General features: G+C 39.6%; 1 protein-coding gene and 1 long non-coding RNA gene across 3 annotated transcripts; one reads left to right on the top strand and one right to left on the bottom strand.

Moving 5' to 3' along the window:
• Positions 1 to 1,959: 1,959 nt before the first annotated feature.
• On the bottom strand, positions 1,960 to 21,675 carry LOC122204836. 2 transcript variants are annotated; one of them, XR_006195798.1, is made up of 4 exons: positions 21,472 to 21,675; positions 20,519 to 20,592; positions 19,831 to 19,955; positions 1,960 to 2,066 (listed from the first exon to the last, which is right to left on the bottom strand). It is a non-coding gene; the product is annotated as an uncharacterized LOC122204836 (long non-coding RNA). The 2 variants fall into 2 exon arrangements; XR_006195797.1 differs by lacking the exon at positions 1,960 to 2,066 and adding an exon at positions 18,214 to 18,366.
• On the top strand, positions 15,174 to 20,085 carry LOC122204833 (allergen Fel d 4). The gene is made up of 7 exons (XM_042912567.1): positions 15,174 to 16,090; positions 16,443 to 16,579; positions 17,307 to 17,377; positions 18,089 to 18,199; positions 18,527 to 18,628; positions 18,830 to 18,875; positions 19,809 to 20,085. The coding sequence occupies exons 1-6, from the start codon at positions 16,001 to 16,003 to the stop codon at positions 18,865 to 18,867; spliced, it is 549 nt and encodes a 182-aa protein (XP_042768501.1). The 5' UTR covers positions 15,174 to 16,000; the 3' UTR covers positions 18,868 to 18,875; positions 19,809 to 20,085.
• Positions 21,676 to 21,739: the final 64 nt, after the last annotated feature.

The raw sequence follows: 21,739 nt of genomic DNA, 5'->3' as shown, positions 1-21,739 counted from the left end.
GATATTTACCAGAAACTTATGTAAACATTGTGAATAGAAGCATTCTTACCAGAAGCAGTAATGAGAAATGATTTTTCATGTCACTACTATTAGCATTGCTCTGAAGGTCCCAGATAATAGAAAAAAAAAAAACAACGAGCTGGTAATATTTCAAAAGAAGAGAAAAAGAACTGATATCATTTGAAATGATATGTTGGGTGACTAGAAAATCCAACTCGTAGAACTAGTAAGGTGGAGATATATAAACTATCAACAGTGTATAAGTAAAAAGCTGTTTTAAATAGAAGAAATAGAAATGTAATGGGAAAAAGTGACTGTCACAATATTGACAACAAATTTTAAAATACCAGAAATAAGAAATAATCCAGGAGATGTTTATAGGATAAATCTTTCCTGAAGAACATAGGATAATGTAATAACAAGAGGAACATATTTGGAAAAATAGTTGTCAGTTTATTTCAAATTTATCTTTGTAACTCAATGAAATTTTTTAAAATAACATTTTTATTGTGATATTCTCACACCACACAGTTCACTCTTTTAAAGTACAATTCATTGGTTTTTAGTATATTCAGAGTTGTGGGACCATCACCACTATCTAATTTCAGAACATTTTCATCACCTCAAAAAGAAACCCCATACCCATTAGCAGTAATTCACGATTGCCCTTCTCCCTCCAGCCTCAGGTGACCACTCATTTACTTTCTCTTTCTGTGGGTTTTTCTACTATGGTCTTTTCATATCAGTGAAATAACAGAATATGTAGCCTTTTGTGGCTGGCTTCTTTCACTTAGCGTAATAAGTATCAGTACTTCATTTTGCTTTATAGCTAAATAAAACTCCATTGTATGGATCTACCACAGTTCATTCATGAGTTGATGGACATTTCAGTTATTTCCACTTTTTGGTTATTATAGATAATGCTGCTGTAAACACTCATGTATAATTTTGTGTGTGGACATGTTTTCAGTTCTCTTGGATATGTGCCTTGGAGAGAGAGAGTTGAGTCACAAGTTAACTCTGTTTACCTGTTTGAGGAAATGCCAGATTATTTTCTAAAGTAGCTGCACCATTTTACAAGCCAACCAGCAACATGTGAGGGTTCCTATTTTTCCACATCCTTGGCAACACTTGTTTTCTCTGTAGAAGATATGTGCATATTTTCAAAAATATTTAAACATATATACAGTAGGTATATTTTCATAAATATTTTTATAAATATACATATATGTATGTTTTCTTTGAAGAAATGTTCAGATCCCTTGCCCATTTTAAATTAGATTGTCTTTATTTAAAAAGTTTTAAATGTTTTTATTTATTTTTGAGAGAGAGAGAGCGTGCACGAGTAGAGGAGGGGCAGAGAGAGAGGCAGACACAGAATCTGAAGCAGTCTCCAGGCTCTGAGCTGTCCGTACAGAGCCTGACCCAGGGCCCAAACTTGTAAACCACACGATCATGACCTGAGCCAAAGTCATACATTTAACTGACTGAGCCACCCAGGCTTCCCAGATTAATTGTCTTTCTATTGTTGAATTGTAAGAGTTCTTTATGTATTCTAGATACTAAAACCCTTATAATTTGCAAATATCTGTCCCATTTTGTGTGTTTTCTTTGGACGTTCTTTGAAGCAGAAAAGGTCTTAATTTTGATGTAGTCCAACTTATTTATTTTTTCTTTTATTGTTTGTCCCTTTGGTGTAATGGGAAGTTGAAGATTTATGTATTCTAAGAGTTTACAGTTTTAGTGCTTACTGTTAGGTTTATCATCCGTTTTGATTTAACTTTTTTGTATATGGTGTGAGATAGGAGTCCAACATCATTCTTCTACATGATATTCAGTTGTCCCAGTACCTTTGTTGAAAAGACTATTTCCCACATTTAATTGTCTGAGCATCTTTGTCATTCAGTGAGATTTAAAAATTTTAGCACACTAAATATAAGTATATTTGAGTAATTAAAAGAATGTTAAAAATTAGGAACAACAAATGGGGCTTGTCTTCCAAGCAATTCACACAGTAGCCTGTCGGAAACAAAATAGTTGGTACACCATAGATGAAACCATTGGATCTGGAGAATAGAAAACAGAAAAATGTGTATATATGAGAATTTAGTTTATGGTAACAGCATAGAATAGTAGAGAAAGAATAGACTAGTCGTTAAATGATATTGGGATGATTGGCTATTTACTTGCAAAAACAATTACCTCAGCATACACAAAACTAAATTCTAGAAGGGAATAAATGAATGCTATTTTATGGTAGTTTTCCATTAGAAAGCTGGGCACATAAGTCTGAAGTTTTCTTCAGATCATTCCACAACCATTATTGGATAAACACAAATTTAAGAAGAATTTTGAAAAAGTTTTATTATAACCACTGACAGAATTATGGCATGAATCTCTGATTTGTGGGGCCCAGGGCAAAATGAAAATTCAGGAATCCTTGAAAATCAGGAATCCTTGTTCAAAAATGTGCCCTGAAAGGTACAAAAATATTAAGAGGTTTTTTTTCCTTTCTGTGGTCTTTTTGGTGTTTTTTAATTTTCTATTTAATACCATTCTAACTAAAGCAAAATTTACAGTATTAACATAAATTTTGCTTTTATCTTTCTATTGTGCAATGTCAGCTTTAAATGCAACAAACAGCATTCAACTCATATGTGGGATCACCAAAATTAAGCAAGTTGGGTTTTGTAATTCACATATGCACATGCATTTCATTCTCCCAGAAGAGTAGGAAAATGTTGCACAAAACGAATACTCTTTATTTCACTTCTTGACGTGCACATTCTACCAACACTCTTTCCCTCCAGCTTCCGGATGAGTAAGGACCAAGAGGAAAAGGAACTATGTGTCGTACTACCTTTTCTTTTCTGTCTGTGTCATAATTTTCAGCATCAGTAAATGCAAGTATGTAACTCTAGTGACAAAAGCTAAGATATGGTTCCTTGGTATCGTTTGTATTTCTTAAACCATTGCTTGCTTTCTGAGATGGAAATGAATTTCTCATTCAAACAGCTCCGCCTACTTTCGCTGTCACCACCTGTACTTATTCAGTTGTAGATACAAAACACTTAACCTTTCTTAAGTCTCAACTGAATTCCTACATGCTGTGGGTCCACTGCAATTCTCTGTTCATGGGACAGGGAAAACATCATGTGCAAAGGGATGGTAGGGAATGGCAGACATAAGTACTGTGCATATATCCTCTGTCCATGCACATGCTCCATTGTCCCAATGGGTTGCATTCTTGTGAAACAAGCCCTGCACGTGCACAGCCCAATACATTTGATTCGTCTAGTCAGTTTACAGATTGATCCCTGCTGCCTAACTGGTGAGTGGAGCATGCAGCATGGCGATGGCCTAGTTCAAGGCTGCCCCAGGGGAGGGTCAACTCACCACTGAGCCAGCTACACCGCAGGGCTGTGGACTGTGTACCCACTGACAGGAGGGTGAGCCTCCAGCTTGTCCAGGGCTACTTGCAGTATTCTTCCATGTGTGAAGAACATGAACATCAGGCTGGGTGTGCAGGCTTCCAGACAGGTGGCTGTGCTGAAGTCTTTACTTGGTTCTTTTTAATATGAGGTATGCTGGCACTTTGTAGTGTAATGTTATTACACATCTTTTCTTCGCAAAACTTCCATTTTCCTGAGAGTCACTTATTGCTTTGTAGTTTTATTTTCTTTATGTATGTCTCCCCTATTCATTAAGTATCTGGCAGAAGTATAAGTTGCTTTTTCTTTCTTGAAAAAAATTTTTTTAAGTTTATTTATTTATTTTGAGAGAGTGAGAGAGCACAAGCAGGGGAAGAACAGAGAGAGTGGGAGAGAGAGAATCCCAAGCAGGCTCTGCACTGTCAGCACAGAGCCCAATGCGGGGCTTGAACTCATGAACCGTGAGCTCATGACCTGAGCCAAAATCAGGAGTCGTCACTCAAGTGACTGAGCCATCCAAACTCCCCGCCTTTTAATTATTTCTTTTCTTCCTCTTCTTTCTGTTTTTTTTTTTTTTTTTTTTTTTTTTTTTTTTCTCCTCCTCCTCCTCCTGTTAAACTTGAAGACACATTCCTGGCACTCTTCCCCCGTCCAGTCAGGTACTTGCTCTTATGCTAACTTTGTCGCTCTTAGAACATTCCTTTGCCATTATTCCAAGAGTTCCCTTTGCTTCTCTCTTATGTACCATCCCATTTCCACATCTTTCTTGTTCTTTGCTTCCTTCCTCATTTTATGAATCTCTTCTACCAGAAACTTCCCAATAAAGGATTCATGGAAATGAAAATGTTCAACTTTTCCTATGTGAAACAGTGTTCATCCTATTCCTACATTTGATTGGCTGTATTTTGTAAACTCTAGGTTAAAAATGACTTTCAGACCTTTGAAGTTATTTTGCCATCATTTTTTAGCTTCTAATGTTTCTGTTTAAGAATGCCATCTGATTGGGGCACCTGGGTGGCTCAGTCAGTTGAGCACTTGACTTTGCCTTGGGGCATGATCTCACTGTTTGTGGGTTTAAACCCCCCCTGTTGGGCTCTGTGCCAACACTCAGAGCCTGGAGGCTGCTTTGGATTCTGTGTCTTCCTCTCTCTCTGCCCCTCCCCTGCTCCTGCTCTGTGTCTCTCTCACTCTCAAAAATAAACATTAAAATTTTTTTTTTTAAAAATGCCATCCTATTTTGCATGTGACATTTTTTTCTGGTTTCCTTTTTTTAAAAAAATTTTAATCCAAGGTAGTTAATCCAAGGTAGTGTAATAATGATTTCAGGAATAGAATTTAATGACTCATCACTTACATATGACACCAGTGCTCATCCCAACAAGTGCCCTCTTTAATTCCCATCACCCATTTAGTCCATCCCCCTCACCCACCTCCCCTCCAGCAGCCCTCAGAAAACCCCTCCAGAAAACCCTTGTTTTCTGTATTTAAGAGTCTCTTGTGGCTTGTCTCCCTCTCTGTTTTTATCTTATTTTTACTTCCCTTACTGTATGTTCATCTGTTTTGTTTCTTAAATTCCACATATGAATGAAATCATGTGATATTTGTCTTTCTGTGATTGACTCATTTGGTTTAGCATAATACACTCTAGTTCTATCCACATTGTTGTGAATGGCAAGATTTCATTCTTTTTGACAGACAAGTAATATTCCATATATATATGTACATATAGACATACATATACTACATCTTTTTTATCCATTCATTAGTCAGTGGACATTTGGATTGTTTCCATAGTTTGGCTATTGTTGATAGTGCTACTATAAACTTTGGGGGAGGGTGTGTGTGCCCCTTCAAAACCGCATTTTTGTATCCTTTGGATAAATACCTAGTAGTGCAATTGCTGGGTTGTAGGGTAGTTCTATTTTTAATTTTTTGAGGAACCTCCATACTGTTTTCCAGAGTGGCTGCACCAGTTTGCATTCCCACCAGCAGTGCAAAAGAGATCCTCTTTCTCTGCATCCTTGCCAATATCTGTTGTTACCTGAGTTGTTAATGTTAGCTATTCTGACAGGTGTGAGGTGGTAGCTCATTGTGGTTGTGATTTGTATTTCCCTTACGAGGAGTAATGTTGAGCATCTCTTTGTGTGTCTGGTAGCTGTCTGGATGTCTTCTTTGGAGAAGCGTCTATTCATGTCTTTGCCCGTTTCTTCACTGGATTACTTGTTTTTTGGGTGTTGAGTTTAAGAAGTTCTTTGTAGATTTTGGATACTAACCCTTTATCTGATACATCATTTGTAAATATCTTCTCCCATTCTGTTTGTTGCCTTTTAGTTTTGTTGATTGTTTCCTTCCCTGTGCAGAAGCTTTTTATCTTGATGAGGTCCCAGTAGTTCATTTTTGCTTTTATTTCCCTTGCCTTTGGAGATGTGATGAGTAGGAAGTTGCTGTGGCTGAGGTCAAAGAGGTTGTTGCCTGTTTTCTCCTCTAGGATTTGATGGCTTCCTGTGTTTATGTCTTCCATCCATTTTGAGTTTATTTTTTGTGTATGGTATAAGAAAATAGTCCAGGTTCATTCTTCTGCATGTTGCTGTCTATTTTTCCCAACACCATTTGTTGAAGAGACTGTCTTATTTCCATTGTATGTTCTTTTCTGCTTTGTCAAAGATTAGCTGGCCATACATTTGTGGGTTCATTTCTGGGTTCTCTTATTCTGTTCCATTGATCTATCTGTGTCTCTCTTTTTGTGCCAGTACGATAATGTCTTGACGATTACAGCTTTGTCATACAGCTAAGTCCTAATTGTGATGCCTCCAGCTTTGGTTTTCTTTTTCAACATTACTTTGGCTATTCAGGGTCTTTTCTGGTTCCACGCAGATTTTAGAATTGTTTGTTCTAGCCCTGTAAAGAATGCTGGTGTTACTTTGATAGGGAATGCATTGAATATGTAGATTTCTTTGGGCAGTATCGACATTTTAATGATATTTGTTCTTCCAATCCGTGAGCATGGACTGTTTTTCCATTTTTTTTGTGTCTTCAATTTCTTTCATAAGCTTTCTTCTATAGTTTTCACTGTATAGATTTTTCGCCTCTTTGGTTAGGTTTATTCCTAGGTATTTTATAGTTTTTGGTGTCATTATAAATGGGACTGATTCCTTGATTTCTCTTTCTGCTGCTTTGTTACTGATGTATAGAAATGCAACTGATTTCTGTACATTGATTTTATATCCTGTGACTTTGCTGAATTCATGGATCAGTTTTAGCAGCTTTTTGGTGGAATCTATTGGGTTTCCCATATAGAGTATCATGTCATCTGCAAAGAGTAAAAGTTTGACCTCCTCTTGGCTGATTTGGATGCCTTTTATTTCTTTGTGTTGTCTGATTGCTGAGGCTAAGACTTCCAATACTATGTTGAATAACAGTGGTGAGAGTGGACATCCCTGTCTTGTTCCTGACCTTAGGGGGAAGCTCTCAGTTTTTCCCCATTGAGGGTGATATTAACTATGGGTCTTTTGTATATGGCCTTTATGATCTTAAGGTATATTCCTTCTATTCCTACTTTCTTAAGGGTTTTGATCAAGAAAGGGTGCTATGGTTTTTCAAATGACATTTTTTTAAATATAACTCTTAGATTCTTTTTCTCCAGTGTTCTCATTTAAGTGTGGTATTCCTTGATTTTGGTTTCTTCCATTCACTGTCCTATAAATCCATTGTTATCACTTTATTTTATTTTATTTTTTTAACTTAAAAAATATTTTAAATGTTTATTTAAAAAAATTTTTTTAATGTTTATTCATTTTTGAAAGACAGAGACAGAGCACAAGCAGGGGTGGGGCAGAGAGAGAAGGGGACACAGAACCTGAAGCAGGCTCCAGGCTCTGAGCTGTCAGCACAGAGCCCAACGTGCGGCTCGAACTCACAAACTGGAAGATCATGACCTGAGCTGAAGTCGGATGCTCAACTGACTGAGCCACCCAGGTGCCCCTAAATGTTTATTTATTTTTGAGAGAAAGAGAGAGAAAGCAGGGGAGGGGCAGAGAGGGGGACAGAGGATCCCAAGTGGGCTCCGCGCTGACAGCAGACAGCCCAACATGGGCTCATACTCACAAACCATGAGATCATGACCTGAGCTGAAGTTGGACACTTAACTGACTGAGCCACCCAGGTGCCCCATTGTATCATTTTACATTCTACCAACAACGTATGGAAATTCTTCTGGTGTGTGTTGTTGTCAGGTGTTTAGTTTTGATTTTGTTCTTGCCATTCTCATTAGTGTATAGAAATAGGTCATTGTAGTTTTCATTTTAAAATGTAAACAAACAGGGGCGCCTGGGTGGCTCAGTCGGTTGAGCATCCAGCTTTGGCTCAGGTCATGGTCTCACAGTTTGTGAGTTTGAGTCCCGTGTCAGGCTCTGTGCTGACAGCTCAGAGCCTGGAGCCTGTTTTGGATTCTGTGTCTCCCTCTCTCTCTCTTCCTCCCCTGCTCGTGCTCTGTCTCTCTCAAAAATAAATAAACATTAAAAAGAATTTTTAAACGTAAACAACAAAAATATCAAAATGTCATTTAGGTTCACTTCCTCCCCGTACGAAAAAGAGTAGTAATATCCTTTTTGGTTGAGGAATTTGGAAATGAGACTTTTATATATTGTTGCTTAATGTATCTATCTGTGCAGGCCTTTTGGATGGGAATTATCTATTAAATAAATCTTCACTTCCTGTCTACTATGCCAGGCACTGTCCTAAGCACTAAGTAAAATGGGGGATAAGACAAAGTCAGTCTTAATGAGAAAAACAGATGATAAAATAAACACAAGATCTTCTATATCGTCGTCACTGCTAAGAAGAAAGTAAATGGTATGCCACAAAGTAAAGATTGGAGGTTGGCAAACCTAGATGGCAGGGTCATAGAAGGCCCTTCAAGAAGATGATATGTAAGCAATGTGGATTCTTAACTAAAAGTAAAATGTGTTTACCTCTTTTTTTTTTTTTTTTTTAATTTACATCCAAATTAGTTACCATATAGTGCAACAGATTTCAGGAGTAGATTCCTTAGTGCCCCTTACCCATTTAGCCCATCCCCCCTCCCACAACCCCTCCAGTAACCCCATTTGTTCTCCATATTTATGAGTCTCCTCTGTTTTGTCCCCCTCCCTGTTTTTATATTGTTTTTGTTTCCCTTCCCTTATGTTCATCTGTTTTGTCTCTTAAAGTCCTCACATGAGTGAAGTCATATGATTTTTGTCTTTCTCTAATTTCACTTAGCATAATACCTTCCAGTTCCATCCACATAGTTGCAAATGGCAAGATTTCATTCTTTTTGATTGCCGGAATATGTATGTATACACGCACACACATATATATACATATATATATACACGTATGTATGTGTGTATGTGTGTGTATATATATATATATATATATATATATATAGTAGAATGTATAGTATAGTATACTATAGTATACTACTAGTAGTGTATATTCTACTATACTATATATATATATATATATATATATATATATACACACACACACACACATACACACATACATACATACACACACACCACATTTTCTTTATCCATTCATCCATCGATGGACATTTGGGCTCTTTCCATACTGTGGCTATTGTCGACAGTGCTGCTGTAAACATGGGGGTGCAGGTGTCCCTTCAAAACAGCACACCTGTACCCCTTGGATAAATGCCTAGTAGTGCAATTGCTGGGTTGTAGGGTAGTTCTATTTTTAGTTTTTTGGGGCACCTCCATACTGTTTTCCAGAGTGAATGCACCAGCTTGCATTCCCACCAACAGTGCAAAAGGGTTCCTCTTTCTCTGCATCCTAGCCAACATCTGTTGTTGCCTGAGTTGTTAATGTTAGCCATTCTGACAGGTGTGAGGTGGTATCTCATTGTGGTTTTGATTTGTATTTCCCTGATGATGTGATGTTGAGCATGTTTTCATGTGTCGGTTGGCCATCTGGATGTCTTCGATATGTTTACCTCTTGATCAAGAGATTTCTCCTGTAGAAATCCAGATTACAGAAATATACACGCCTACACACATACACACAAGTGTGCAAGGGTTTCACAAGTGTTTCCTCTCTTGTCCCACTGCAGTGCATTCTAGTTCACAGCAGCCAGGGGTCACCTCTGAAAACTCAAATCCCATCATATCACTTCCCTGCTTATAAAACCCTTCAATGACTTGTACTTGAGGTAAAATCTAAACTCCTCGTCTTATAAAACCCATTCCCTATTTCTAGCTTAATTTTGTTTTATACCCTTTACCCCCTCTCTCTTTAGCATCCAGCCACCCTGGTCTGTTTTTTTTTCTTCACATAAGCTAAGCCTTCGCACTTACTCCTCCCTCTGTCTGAAAGCTGTTGCCTACATACTTCCTGTGTTTGGCACATTCTCAGCCTTCTGGTCTCAGCTCAGGACTTGACTTGAGTCGTCTTCTTGACCACATGGTGGCTGGTGTTCCATCAACTTGGTTAAACTGAGAACCAGATTACTCAGCAATGCTTCCTCTATATAGTTCCGGTTAGAGTTGGCCAAAAGAAGAGCTTGCATGACATTTTGGAAGGCAGAAGTAAAGCAATGACCATTACTCTCTGAAGTTCATTATAGTCAGATGAGGTGGTGGACAGATAGATGCAGACACACCCAGCTTGTACTTGACCTCCCTACCCTTGCTGTACTTCTGCCATTTTTGGCATGGAATAACCTGGGAATTGCTGAAATGTTTTAAAATAAAGTATACTTTTCTTTAAGCAAAACAGGCCTTTGTAGTGCAGCTGTGATCACCCATCCTTTGGGAAAAAACACCAGAGAAACATCAATTGGTTGTTAGATGGTGAAATTTGCCAAGCCCTATAGAGATCATTCAATGCTTCCTAATGGGGGTGCTATTGATATGTTGGATGAAATAGTTCTGTGGGGGACCAGCCTAGGTATGGCAGAAGGGTTAGCATCCCTGGATTCTGGTCACCAAATGTCAGTAGCACTCTCCAGTTACTGTAAAAAACAAAAATGTCACACTCCTCCCCCATTTCCAAAATCTCCCAGGACTAGTGCCCTCCATAGTTATGAACTACTGAATCTTTGCATTTTTATCCCAGGTAAATGGAGGCCAGAGAAGGGAAAGAACTTGCCTAAGTCACAGACAAGACGTATATAAAATAATCAGAGAAGATTTATTGATAACTTGCTACATGGAGCCCAGGCATTCTACTAGAAGCTGGCTGGGGTGGGGAGGGGGAAGAACACAAGAAATACAAAACGTGGTCTCTAGCCTCAGAAGAGAGGAAGAGAGTGCAAAGACTAATTTTTATTAGGAACTTATTGCATTCTAGCACTTTCAAACCTTTTCTGTTATCTTTGCAACAATTCTTTGAGGAAACCAAAGGCTCACAGGGGTTAATTGTAGTCAGAATTTGAACCCAGTTTTTTTATGACTCCAAAGTCACTATTATCTTTTCAATGGAAAGATGGCCTTCTGGGTAACCTGGAGCCATATGTACATAATTACTTGCTGAATTTCAGTGGGTGGATCTGGAGGCAACTATCACTGGATTCTTGGTTTGCTTACCTACAGGGAGTCCTCATGCTGTGGTAGAAACTTTAAATTTGAAAAGAAGGTAAAGGCTTATGTTTTCACCCCTGCTCCTACTCTATGTGGGAAGAGAACTCTGGACTTCTTTTGAGAAGACTGCTTATTTCTAGATATTAGGATGGTGTGCCAGACATAAAGATGTATTACTCAGATTCTCCTTCCAAGAAAGTGCTCATGGCTGAGCTGTGAGAGTGAGGTTAGCTGATAGCCTCCACTGTTAACTCATTCAGATTTGCCTCAGTTCTTGAGCTAAGGTACTGGTCTTCTTGGGGTGGCCCAGCCAATGACTGAGCACTACTGTGGTACAAGGTCCTATCTGTGTCTGCCTAATGCAGGATGCTTCTAACATGCTTCAGAGCTTCCCACTGGCCTGAGACGTTGTCAGCTCTATGTCATCTTTTCCTAATCCTTCCATAGTCTTGCTGCCTCCTTTTTCCTTTCACAAATGTTATTCCCTAATAAGCCTTTTATACCACTAAATCTGTCTCAGCATCTGCTTTTTGAGGACCCAGCTACCACAGATGGATTGTAGTTAGCTCCAAACAACCTTTCATCAGTGAAGGGAGTGGATATTTTAGAACTGGATTTGAGCTGGTACCGGCAGAATGGGTGCTGGGAACCAAGAAATACTTCTACTCTGGCACATGAATTAAATAAACTTGTGTTTCTTCCTGTTGTTCTCGGCACTGGTAATGTCTTGGTATTATATAACATGGCTTGAATGTTCCCACTGGCTTTCTCAATGAGTGATTTGTTCAATTAGTCAAGAGTGTGACTGAAGACAAGGTCACTAAGTCCATTTCCAGCCAGCCAGTTGGCGTGAGTCAAGTTGCTGGGCTATAAATTGACGGTTATCTATTTATATATGGATTCCATAAGCGCCAGTCATTTGGGGGCTTGTATGCCAATCATTTCTCAACCACCTGGCAGACTGTCCCCCTTCCTTTGGGTCACTTATAAAATGCCCTATATTTGGCATTGAGTGAGGAAGTCTTAATGTGGTTAGTGACCAAGTTAACTTAACTTGAAGCCATGAATGGAAAAGAATAGTTTTTGCTTTTTGGTATGGAAGTATCTCCTAATTCCTTATGAGAAGAACAATACTCCAAATCATCAATCCAACGATTCATCTTTCAAATATTTGTTTACTAAAAAGAGTTGTTACTTGTCCTTCACTTGATCAGGCTCTTGGCAGCTACAACCACAGAACTGTATTTTTGAGGAATCTACACGCAGCTTCTTCAGTAGTAACTACAAAGCAGATGCCTCTGAGGGTCTAAAGCATTACTGTTTCCTGTTCCGTTGGTCCTTCATGTCAGAAACATTAAGCTTTGACCTGTGCAGTGAAGTCATGAGAGTAGGGAGTCTGGGGTCAGACAGTCTTGGATTCAAATATGGGTTCTCCCACAGACTGGCTGTGTGATCTTGGTTGGTTTACTTAACCTCTCTTAAGTCTTAGTTCATACCTCTATAAAACAGGAAACCTATAATATAGAGGTATTATGAGGATTATATGAAAGACTATTTGTAAAGCACTTATCTAGTATGGAGCTCTTTATTTCTGACATTAAAATATTATTTTTACATATCAGGTCCTTGGACAGAGGATACTTGTACTGCTGTATCCTCATTGTAACTATTTGCCTTAGTAAGTGGATTCTGGCACAGTCCAATCCTTGAACTTTTAAAAGTGACTTTGAACAAGGCCTTCTTTCTTTGATTACCAAATTGTTCCCAAGTTTGATGAACTCTAAAAGCTTTAAATATAACAGTTGCTGATGCAACTTGACTGTAATATAGCAGTTTGGATTCAGGTGTCATGTTTAAAATGTGGCTATATGATTGCATATTAGCTCTCTGGTCTTAAGAGGTCGGTAGATATTTGGGGCCTAGGAAGTTCAGCCCTGGAATAACTGGCTACCCTTAACAAGAATGAGGACCATCTCAGCTGATCCCATAGAAGAGAAGGTGCAAAGGTCAGCTCCCCAGGACAGCAGCAGAGGCCATGAGGTACACTTAGTCCATCTGCTGCTGTTGTGCTGAGACCGGCTCATCAGAAGTGCTGTTTGTCTGCTAGCAGAGAGGAAGGAGTCCATTTCCTTGGGGCTCATCGGTTAGCAAACCAAGTCAATTCTCACCCCTTTCTCCACAAAACCTTTACTTCCCAGAGACCCTCTCTACCCCTCTTCACTGGACTGGGAGAGGGCTGAAGTCTTTTAAAGCGTGTGTTCCTTAGATGAAGCTTCAGTCATCTGGAGGGAAAAAATTCTGGCTCTGTACCTGAAATTAAGTGATTAGTTTTTAATTGAATCAAATTATGTTTTTTTCTCCTTTTATTCTTCATCTTCATTACTATTGGCTTCTCTGTTTTTATATATGTGTGTGTGCATATATATACATTTTATACACACGTGTGTGTGTGTGTATTTTTTTTTTTTGCCAGTATTTTCTCCCAGTCTGTGGCTTGTCTTTCGTCTTCATTACAGTAGGCTTCTGTTTTTATATGTGTGTGTGTGTGTGTGTGTGTGTGTAAATATATATATGTATATATATTTGCCAGTATTTTCTCCTGGTCTGTGGCTTGTCTTTCATTCCTTTTAAAAAATGACTTTTAAAGAACAGAACTATTTGATTTTGATGATATCCAATTTATGACTCATGCTTTTGGTATTGTATCTAGGATATCTTTGCCTAATGTAGGGTCACAGAGGTTTTCTTCTCTGTTTTTGAAAAGTTTTGTAGGGGCACCTGGGTGGCTCAGTTGGTTAAGTGTCCGACCTTGGCTCAGGTCACCATGTACGGTTTGTGGGTTCAAGCCCCACGTCGGGCTCTGCACTGACAGCTCAGAGCCTGGAGCCTGCTTCAGATTCTGTCTCTCTCTCTCTGCCCCTCCCCTGCTTGTGCTCTCACAAATAGACATTAAAAAAAGTTTTGTAGCTTTAGATTTTTCAATTTGTGTCTATGATCCATTTTGAGTTAATTTTTGTATACAACATTAGGATTGAACTCCCATCTCACTGCATGGACAGCCAGGTGTTCCAGCATCATTTGTTGAGAATATATCCTTTGTCAGAAATCAGTCATTCATTAATACAACACTGTCTTTATGATAGCTTTATTTTAAAAATCTTGAAATAGAACAATGTTTATCTGCCAACTGTTCATCAATTTCAAATTTATTTTAGCTATTCTAGACCCTTTGCATTTTCAAATAAATTTTAAAATATATTTGCCAATTTCTAGCAAAAAATGACTACAGGGATATTGATTTTTGGTTAATCAAACGGAGGGAATAAAGTACACAGACTTTGCCACCAATTGAAGGTCAGTTCTCCCATCTCAAGGGATAGAAAACCCATAACCAGCCCATAATGGCTAAAATTATATAGACCTCAAAATACCAGTGCCTGGATATCAGTTGAACATAAATTAGGAATGGCCACACAGGAGCTGGCAAGACTTTTTAAAGCGAGCCACAGATTGAATGCCACAACCCCTAGGTTCACTGCCCTCTACCCAGCTCCTTCTTTGATACCAACCTCTTTCCGTTATACCAACCTCTTTCTGTTTGGGGGAAGTGAAAAAGGGGACAAGGCACAAGGCAGAAATGAACCATAACTTTAACAAGCCCCTTTCTAACTTTCAAGACCTATGCTAAGTCCCACCTTCTCCAGAAATAATTCTCTGACCCTACCAGCCCAATATGTGCTAAACATGATGAGGGTTCTATACACATCATCTCATTGAATCCCTATAGTAATCTATGAGGCATGTATAAGGAAACTAAGTATCAGAGGAAGTTAAATCTGTCCTCATGCTTCAAAATGACAGAAATAGGAAGGAAGCCCAGATCTACATAACTCCAAAGTCATGCTCCCTCTTGTTTTAAATGTTCACTTATTTATTTGGGGGGTGGGGAGGGGGGGAGAGAGAGAATGAATGAATCCTAAACAGGCTCCATGATGTCAGTGCAGAGCCAGAACTCATGAACTGTGAGATCATGACCTGAGTCGAAATCAAGAGTCAGATGCTTAACCAACTGAGCCACTCAGGCACCCCCAAAGCCGTGCTCTTAAGCCCTTTCTACGTGATACCACCTCTCTAGTGTCACTCCTTTTCTGACCTACAATGGTATGGACTTAATCCCACTCAGTTGGGTTATTTCATATGCTTGTAGTGTCAGGTTTTTATTGATTATATGAAGTATTTCCCCAACTCCATTGATAGTTACTTGAAGCAAGGGATGATATCTTGTACTTCTCCATTTCTCTTATCGGGCATATGGTATAGTGAGGTATACTCAGTGATTAAACACTTGTCCATTCATTGTGGGGAAAGAATAAAACGTAGTGATTGAGTTCAGAGAATAAGGAAAAGAAATTAAAATATACTGAATAGAAGCCATATTTCATTATTTTATTCAAACCTGTTTTGATCAACTCTGTTTTACTGCTTTGTGGAAGGTACTATCATCTTTGGTAGAGGCAGTGTCTTTGCTTCTGAAATTAGTAAAATTGAAGTGATGCACCCAATTCTGCACACCATGTGAACAATGGAACATAGATTCCCTACACATTCCCTTTCCAAGTTTTATTCCATTCCTGCCTCACATAATTGGCTCTCTGATTCCAAGCCAGATCCACAGTTAAATCTGGTTCCAAAAGGCAGGGTTTTTTCCACTATTTTTCTTGAGTGTGTGTTTTGAGAAATTTAAGGTCATTAAGTAGATCTAAAAGAGAGGAGATTGCCAAGTTTCAAAAGGGCAAGAACAGTCTTTGGCCTCACACCAGTGAATGATATACCATTTCGTGGAGTGGGAGGAGGGAAGGTGGTGTCCAATGGACAAAAAAACTGGACCCAGAGCAGATATAAAAACAGAGGAGCCGGGGAGTGGAGCCACCATCAGGGAGAGACTCGCTCCCAGTGACTGTAGGGAAGACCGTGCTATTTCCTGCCAAGATGAAGCTGCTGTTGCTGTGTCTAGGGCTGATTCTAGTCTGTGCCCATGAGGAAGAAAACGTTGTGAGGAGCAACATCGATATTTCAAAGGTAGAGTCTGCAGAGTATAGTAGCTTCTGCCCTTGTGGGGTAGCGTGGAGGATTCTGAAGTAACGTGGCCCTACCAGAGGACAGGAGTTCTTTAATGTATTCGACCAAAGGGGTGGTTTCAGACTTTTGACTAAGAGCAATTGTACCATATTAAAAGAGAACACTTGGGGACCTCTGTTCTCGCTTTAGGGATGGTGGAAAGAGCCCTAGATGTAGTACCAATTGACCTGAGTTCTAATTCCATCTTCACATCATTATGAGTCTGGCACAAAGGCCAGGTTCAATGAGACAAGGATTCCTATGGAGTTCCCCTCCCCTTTTCTTACCCAATCATTTTACTGATTTATTGCAGCTTTCAGGAGAGTGGTATTCCATTCTCTTGGCCACAGATGTTAAGGAAAAGATAGAAGAAAATGGTAGCATGAGGGTTTTTGTCAAACACATCAAAGCCCTGGACAACTCTTCTCTGTCCTTTGTATTTCATACAAAGTAAGTGTGGTCTTTGTCACTTGGGAGAGGAAACACGGGAGTCTGAATATGGTGTTGGAACTCTGTGTGTGTGAGGGTACACATACCTTCTGGGTTTGTATTGAGAATAAGAGTCCATTATCTGACACTGATCCAGGACCTGAAGAACCTGGGCCTTTTCTAGATTCAAAGATAAGAATTTTGACAGAAACAAATTCAAATAGGAGTGGAGGAAGTACGGACGGGGTAGAGGGTATCAGAATCATAAGTAATGTGACAGTACAGCATAAGTTTGGAGCACAGGACTTGGAATTGACAGCCTGTCTCTCTCTTGAATCTCTTATGTATGACCAAGAAACTTCATCTGTTTCCACCCCAATTTTCCCTTGGGTAAAGAGGATGATGATTCTCTTTAATGGTTTATTTATTTTTTTTTGCAAGGACCATGTGAGGTAATGTTTGGAGAGCACTTCTGTGAGAGGCTGGCACATGGTGAACACTAAGCTAATTATCTAGACAGGTAGTTGTAGTGATAATAGTGGGAAGTAGTGGCAGAGTGACAGTAATGGAAGTAGTTGACTCATTCTTAAAGTATCACAAAGTAAAATAATGTAAATAAAAGCTCTTTGGAAACTGTGCTCCAAAAATGTTCAACAGTGAAGTGGAATCAGAAACCCAAATTATAGGTAGAGTGTGAGGGAGCTGGGGCATCAATATCTCTTGGACATCAGCTTATTCTGTTTTACAGAGAGAACGGAAAGTGTACTGAAATATTTCTGGTTGCTGACAAAACAGAGGATGGTGTATATAGTGTTGTGTGTAAGTATATTAAAAAGTCTTTCTAAATTCTACTTCCACTCCAAGAATTTAATAAACGCCAATATCTTCAAGATCTTGACCAATTCCTGATCAATAGCTTATGTACATTATATAATGAGGGGCCATCTAATAGCCAAATCCTGAATCTGGAAGAACCTTGGGTAAAAAAAGTCAATGCCTGGCACATAATACCATCAGATAAAGATGTACCTCCAGCAAGAAAATTGACAAAAAAATAAGTGGTGGGACAGCTTCTCATTCCCTGCCTACTTTGTGATGATGTCTGCTGGTCATTGCTATAGCACATCATCGCTCAGGATATAGAGCACTGGGTATGTAATGCCAGCGGGCCTATAGAGAGGATAGAGACACACAGTTGGCAGAAATGGTCAAGGGAGGTGGGTGAGTCTCAGGGAGGATGATAGAGCATAAGTTGCTGCTATGGCTGAATTTTTCTACTACTAGTAGTCAAATACCAGTATCCCTTGGATGTCGCCTCATGAAGCCCAGGGAGATGTAATTGAAGACATTAAATATTACTCTATTACTCTCTATATCTTCCAGGATATGCACTTGAATTTGTTTTGTGGTTGAAAATAGGTAAAGGGGTTTCCTTACTTCCCGTGGGTCTAACAAGCTCTGACCTATCAAGCTCTGAGAGGCCGGCACACGGTGGCACAAGTTCTGAACTGTGTTCTGTTTCCTCCACAGATGATGGATACAATGTATTTAGCATAGTTGAAACAGTCTATGATGAGTATATCCTGTTACATCTTGTGAATTTCGACAAGAAGAAACCATTCCAACTGGTAGAGTTCTATGGTACGGTATTTTCATGCTGACACTCATCTTGGGGTGGGGAAGGGGGGGGGGAAGGAAGGTAAACCTGGAGACAAAGTGGTCCTCCCAACTTTTATCCTGGAATGTCTCTCCTCCTCTGAAGACAGATGCTCACCTTTGGTAATCTGTCTTCCTGCCAGAATCATATCCTAAAGATGTCAAATTCAAGACAGGTTATAACCCATCCCCAAGACTTCCGCCTAAGCACCCAATCAGTGCTGTCCATTTTCCATCCATCTGGAGCCACCCCCTTATGAGCCTCAGTGACAAATACATAAGACACAGCAGTTACTGTCACTCTCCCCACAGCCCGAGAACCAGATGTGAGTCAAAAACTCAAGGAAAAGTTTGTGAAATATTGCCAAGAACATGGGATTGTTAAGGAAAACATACTTGACCTGACTGAAATTGGTAAGTATTGTTATTTTCTAGTTTTCTCTTCTTAAATTCCCATGTTACTGAAGGGGGAAAAAAACAATAACAAAAAAAAAAAAAAAAACAAGAGAAGGCAGTACCCCCAATCAGTCCCCTTTGCCTTAACCTAGAGAATCATTTGGTTTCTCTCTGGCAAATAAACTGGGTTCGGTGTTTGTATGTGTTCTGTCTCTACAGATCGCTGTTTACAGGCCCGAGGAAGTGAAGTGGCCTAGGACTCCAGGTTGGTGATCTCTGATGGAAAGGGGATGGCCCTGGGATCAGTGCCTTCCAAAAGCATTAGGAGTTTGTGTTCAAAGATGACAATAAAAATAATTTGGTAAGGAAGCTTGTGAGGAGAGCTTGAGATGTGGAATTGGAGGAGCTGGGTTCAGGACTCATTCCTACCATGAACTTTTGAACAAATGCCCTAAGCATTTACCAAGGGAATAATGATGTCTACCCTGCAGAGTTACCATGTGGACATAATGCTGGCAAAAGACATCAGTAATTGATGACATGCTAAAAATCATTAAGACTTAAAATTTGAAATGGAGAAAGAGTAATAGGACATGAGTATGAAACTCACATCCATTTCTGTGTTTATGGTTGGTCTTCCAAGCCCAGAAGGCATTTCACCCTCCCAATTTACAACAAACATTTCTTCCTTTGATCTTTGTACATCCTTAACTTTTCACCTGGGAATAGAGCTGTCTGAACTTCCAGTTGTCTTTTAAGCTGGAAAACAGACACTGAATCTTCTCATCAGTTTCCTACCTTAGATTTATTGTGGAGCTTCATTCAGATAATGTAGCTTGCATAAAGCAAACATTTAATAAAAGGTAGCTATGGCTTTGCCATTATCTCTCAATTTATCTAAAACTCTTCAAAACTTCTAGTGCTGAAGGTGGCAGAACAAGCCTAGGATCCTTCATTGCTTTCTTTCTTTTTTTCATAGATTCAGTTTGGGGACAATAAATAGGAGATCAGCAGTAGAAAAAAGGGGGGGCATTTATTCATTGCCCTCCCTCCCCTATTCTGGCAAATAACATGTTACAGTACAGCTTGACATCTACTAGTCACCATTTGTCTCTATAACAGAAGTTCTTTTTGCCTCAGTTCAATCCAAGAAATGCTTAATAAGTTTCTGTGTTCTCTTTTTCATTTGCTTATTTAGTGTTGAGTGAATGCTTCCTTACCTGGGCTCCAGGATCTTCCCTTCTGTGGTCCCCACACCATCTAGTGACAAGTGCTGTGACCTGATTTCCATCATAATCACATAGGAAAGCATTATCTCTGCATCTTCAGAATCTTCCTTAATTGTCTAGGAAAACATCAACCAACCAAGATTTCAAGATGTTCTCCAAATTTTCCAGCTGTCTTTCCCATACCCAGGAGAACTCTATCATGAATAAGAACTTCCTATACCTGGTCAATAAATGATTAGGCTTGCAGTCCTGTGGTTTGTCTTTGTGTATATGGGAGTGTGGGGCCGACAAAAAGCAAATGGGGGGACCTCCTTGGCTCTGCACCCATAATCCTTCTCTAGCTTCTCAGAATCTTTCCTGAGTTTCTCCCTCTGCAGTAATTCTCTGTCCCCATGAGTGCTGGTTGCCCTTTGATTTGCCTGTTTCTTGGTGATCTGATAAGATAAACTTTCCCATAATTTGCCCCGTCTTAGAATTCTCTTTCTCCATGGAGTGTTGCTGAGGCTGGTACCAGCTCAACATGTTTCAGGACATGTCCCCATATTTTAGCTTCTCTGTGTCATCCGTCCTATTAGATGGTTAGTATCCTTCCATACTCTTGGAAAAGTTCCTTCAATCACCACTGTTATCTGTTGTGAACATATTAAGTGAGATTCCATTAAGTGTGAGCAATACCTACCTTCAATAATCTGGGCTTGGTACAGTCAGGAGGCATCAAGGAGGCAAAATGCTATCAGCCTCTTCTTTTGGGAGCTTACAGGGAAAGGGAAAAGGAAATTAATGATCTTCTTCCACTTACAATCCTTTTGCAACAGTGTAAAACTTACACATGGGTGTTGGGGCAGAGCAAGACCTGGGTGGGAGTTGTCATACAAAAAGAATGACTCAGTCATTATGAACGTACGGTTAATTAGGGAGAGCTTTATAGGCATGTGACCCTCCCCACATCTTACTCTGCCTCCAGGTCAGAAGAATAAGTTAGGTTCAGATTTAATTGCTCCAGACTTAAGCATTTGGTCTTACTGGCTGAAATATGTCAACAGGCTTTGTAGAAAGTCAACCCGTCATGCATGCGAAGATCCTTTTTTTAATTGAAGTGTGGTTGACAGACAATGCTGTTATTAGTATCAGGTATACAACACAGTGATTAAACAAGTCTACCAAAATGATGTAGCCATCTCCCTGATGCCAGAACTCAAGAAAATCTAGGACCCCTCATTTTTAAATGTTAGCACTTAAGGGATAGAAGAGCTGTTACCCAGAGGGGCATGGCCCAACATAACCCTGAGAGTGCTTAAGACATTACCAGCAATAACAATCAGTGCAAGGAGGGCCACAATGATGACTGATGAGGGAAGATGGCTGGGTGTGCCACATGTCAGCCAAGAGGGAAGCACAAAAAGACCCTCTGTTGTTCCTAGGTCAAGATGGCAGCTGGAGCTCACACTGAAACTCTTACCTGTACTTCCCAACTCCCACAAAGTTATTTTCATCCATGAGTGGTTGCTAAAATAGGTGTTTCTGTTGGGGTATGCGATGAGGGGTCACACCGCCTATTCCACCATCTTGCTGATGTCAACCCAGATTAGCTCACCAAAAAGACACAGAGAGAAGGACATTGAGTTTTCAAACCTGTTTTCTAGAGTATCAAATGAATCAGGCATCAGATGAAAGTTATGGTGGAAGCAGCCATCGCGGGGAGCTATGCTAGTGTTTCTTCGTACACTGTTCAGGAACTGGAGAGCCAATCCCCTTGGGAATTTTCCACCATCATATTTAAATTCTTAGTTGTTTTTTAATAGTTTCTTATCACCTCATTGCCCATCAGCACATTCTTGGGTCTGAAAACAAATTGAGCTGATTAAAGGAAGGGAAATAAATATGCAATGAGCACCACAGA

The sequence above is a fragment of the Panthera leo genome, chromosome D4, assembly GCF_018350215.1.
Source record: "Panthera leo isolate Ple1 chromosome D4, P.leo_Ple1_pat1.1, whole genome shotgun sequence".
Classification (NCBI taxonomy): domain Eukaryota; kingdom Metazoa; phylum Chordata; class Mammalia; order Carnivora; family Felidae; genus Panthera; species Panthera leo.
Note: the sequence above shows the minus strand (reverse complement) of the source record. Positions and strands in the feature narration are given on the sequence as shown.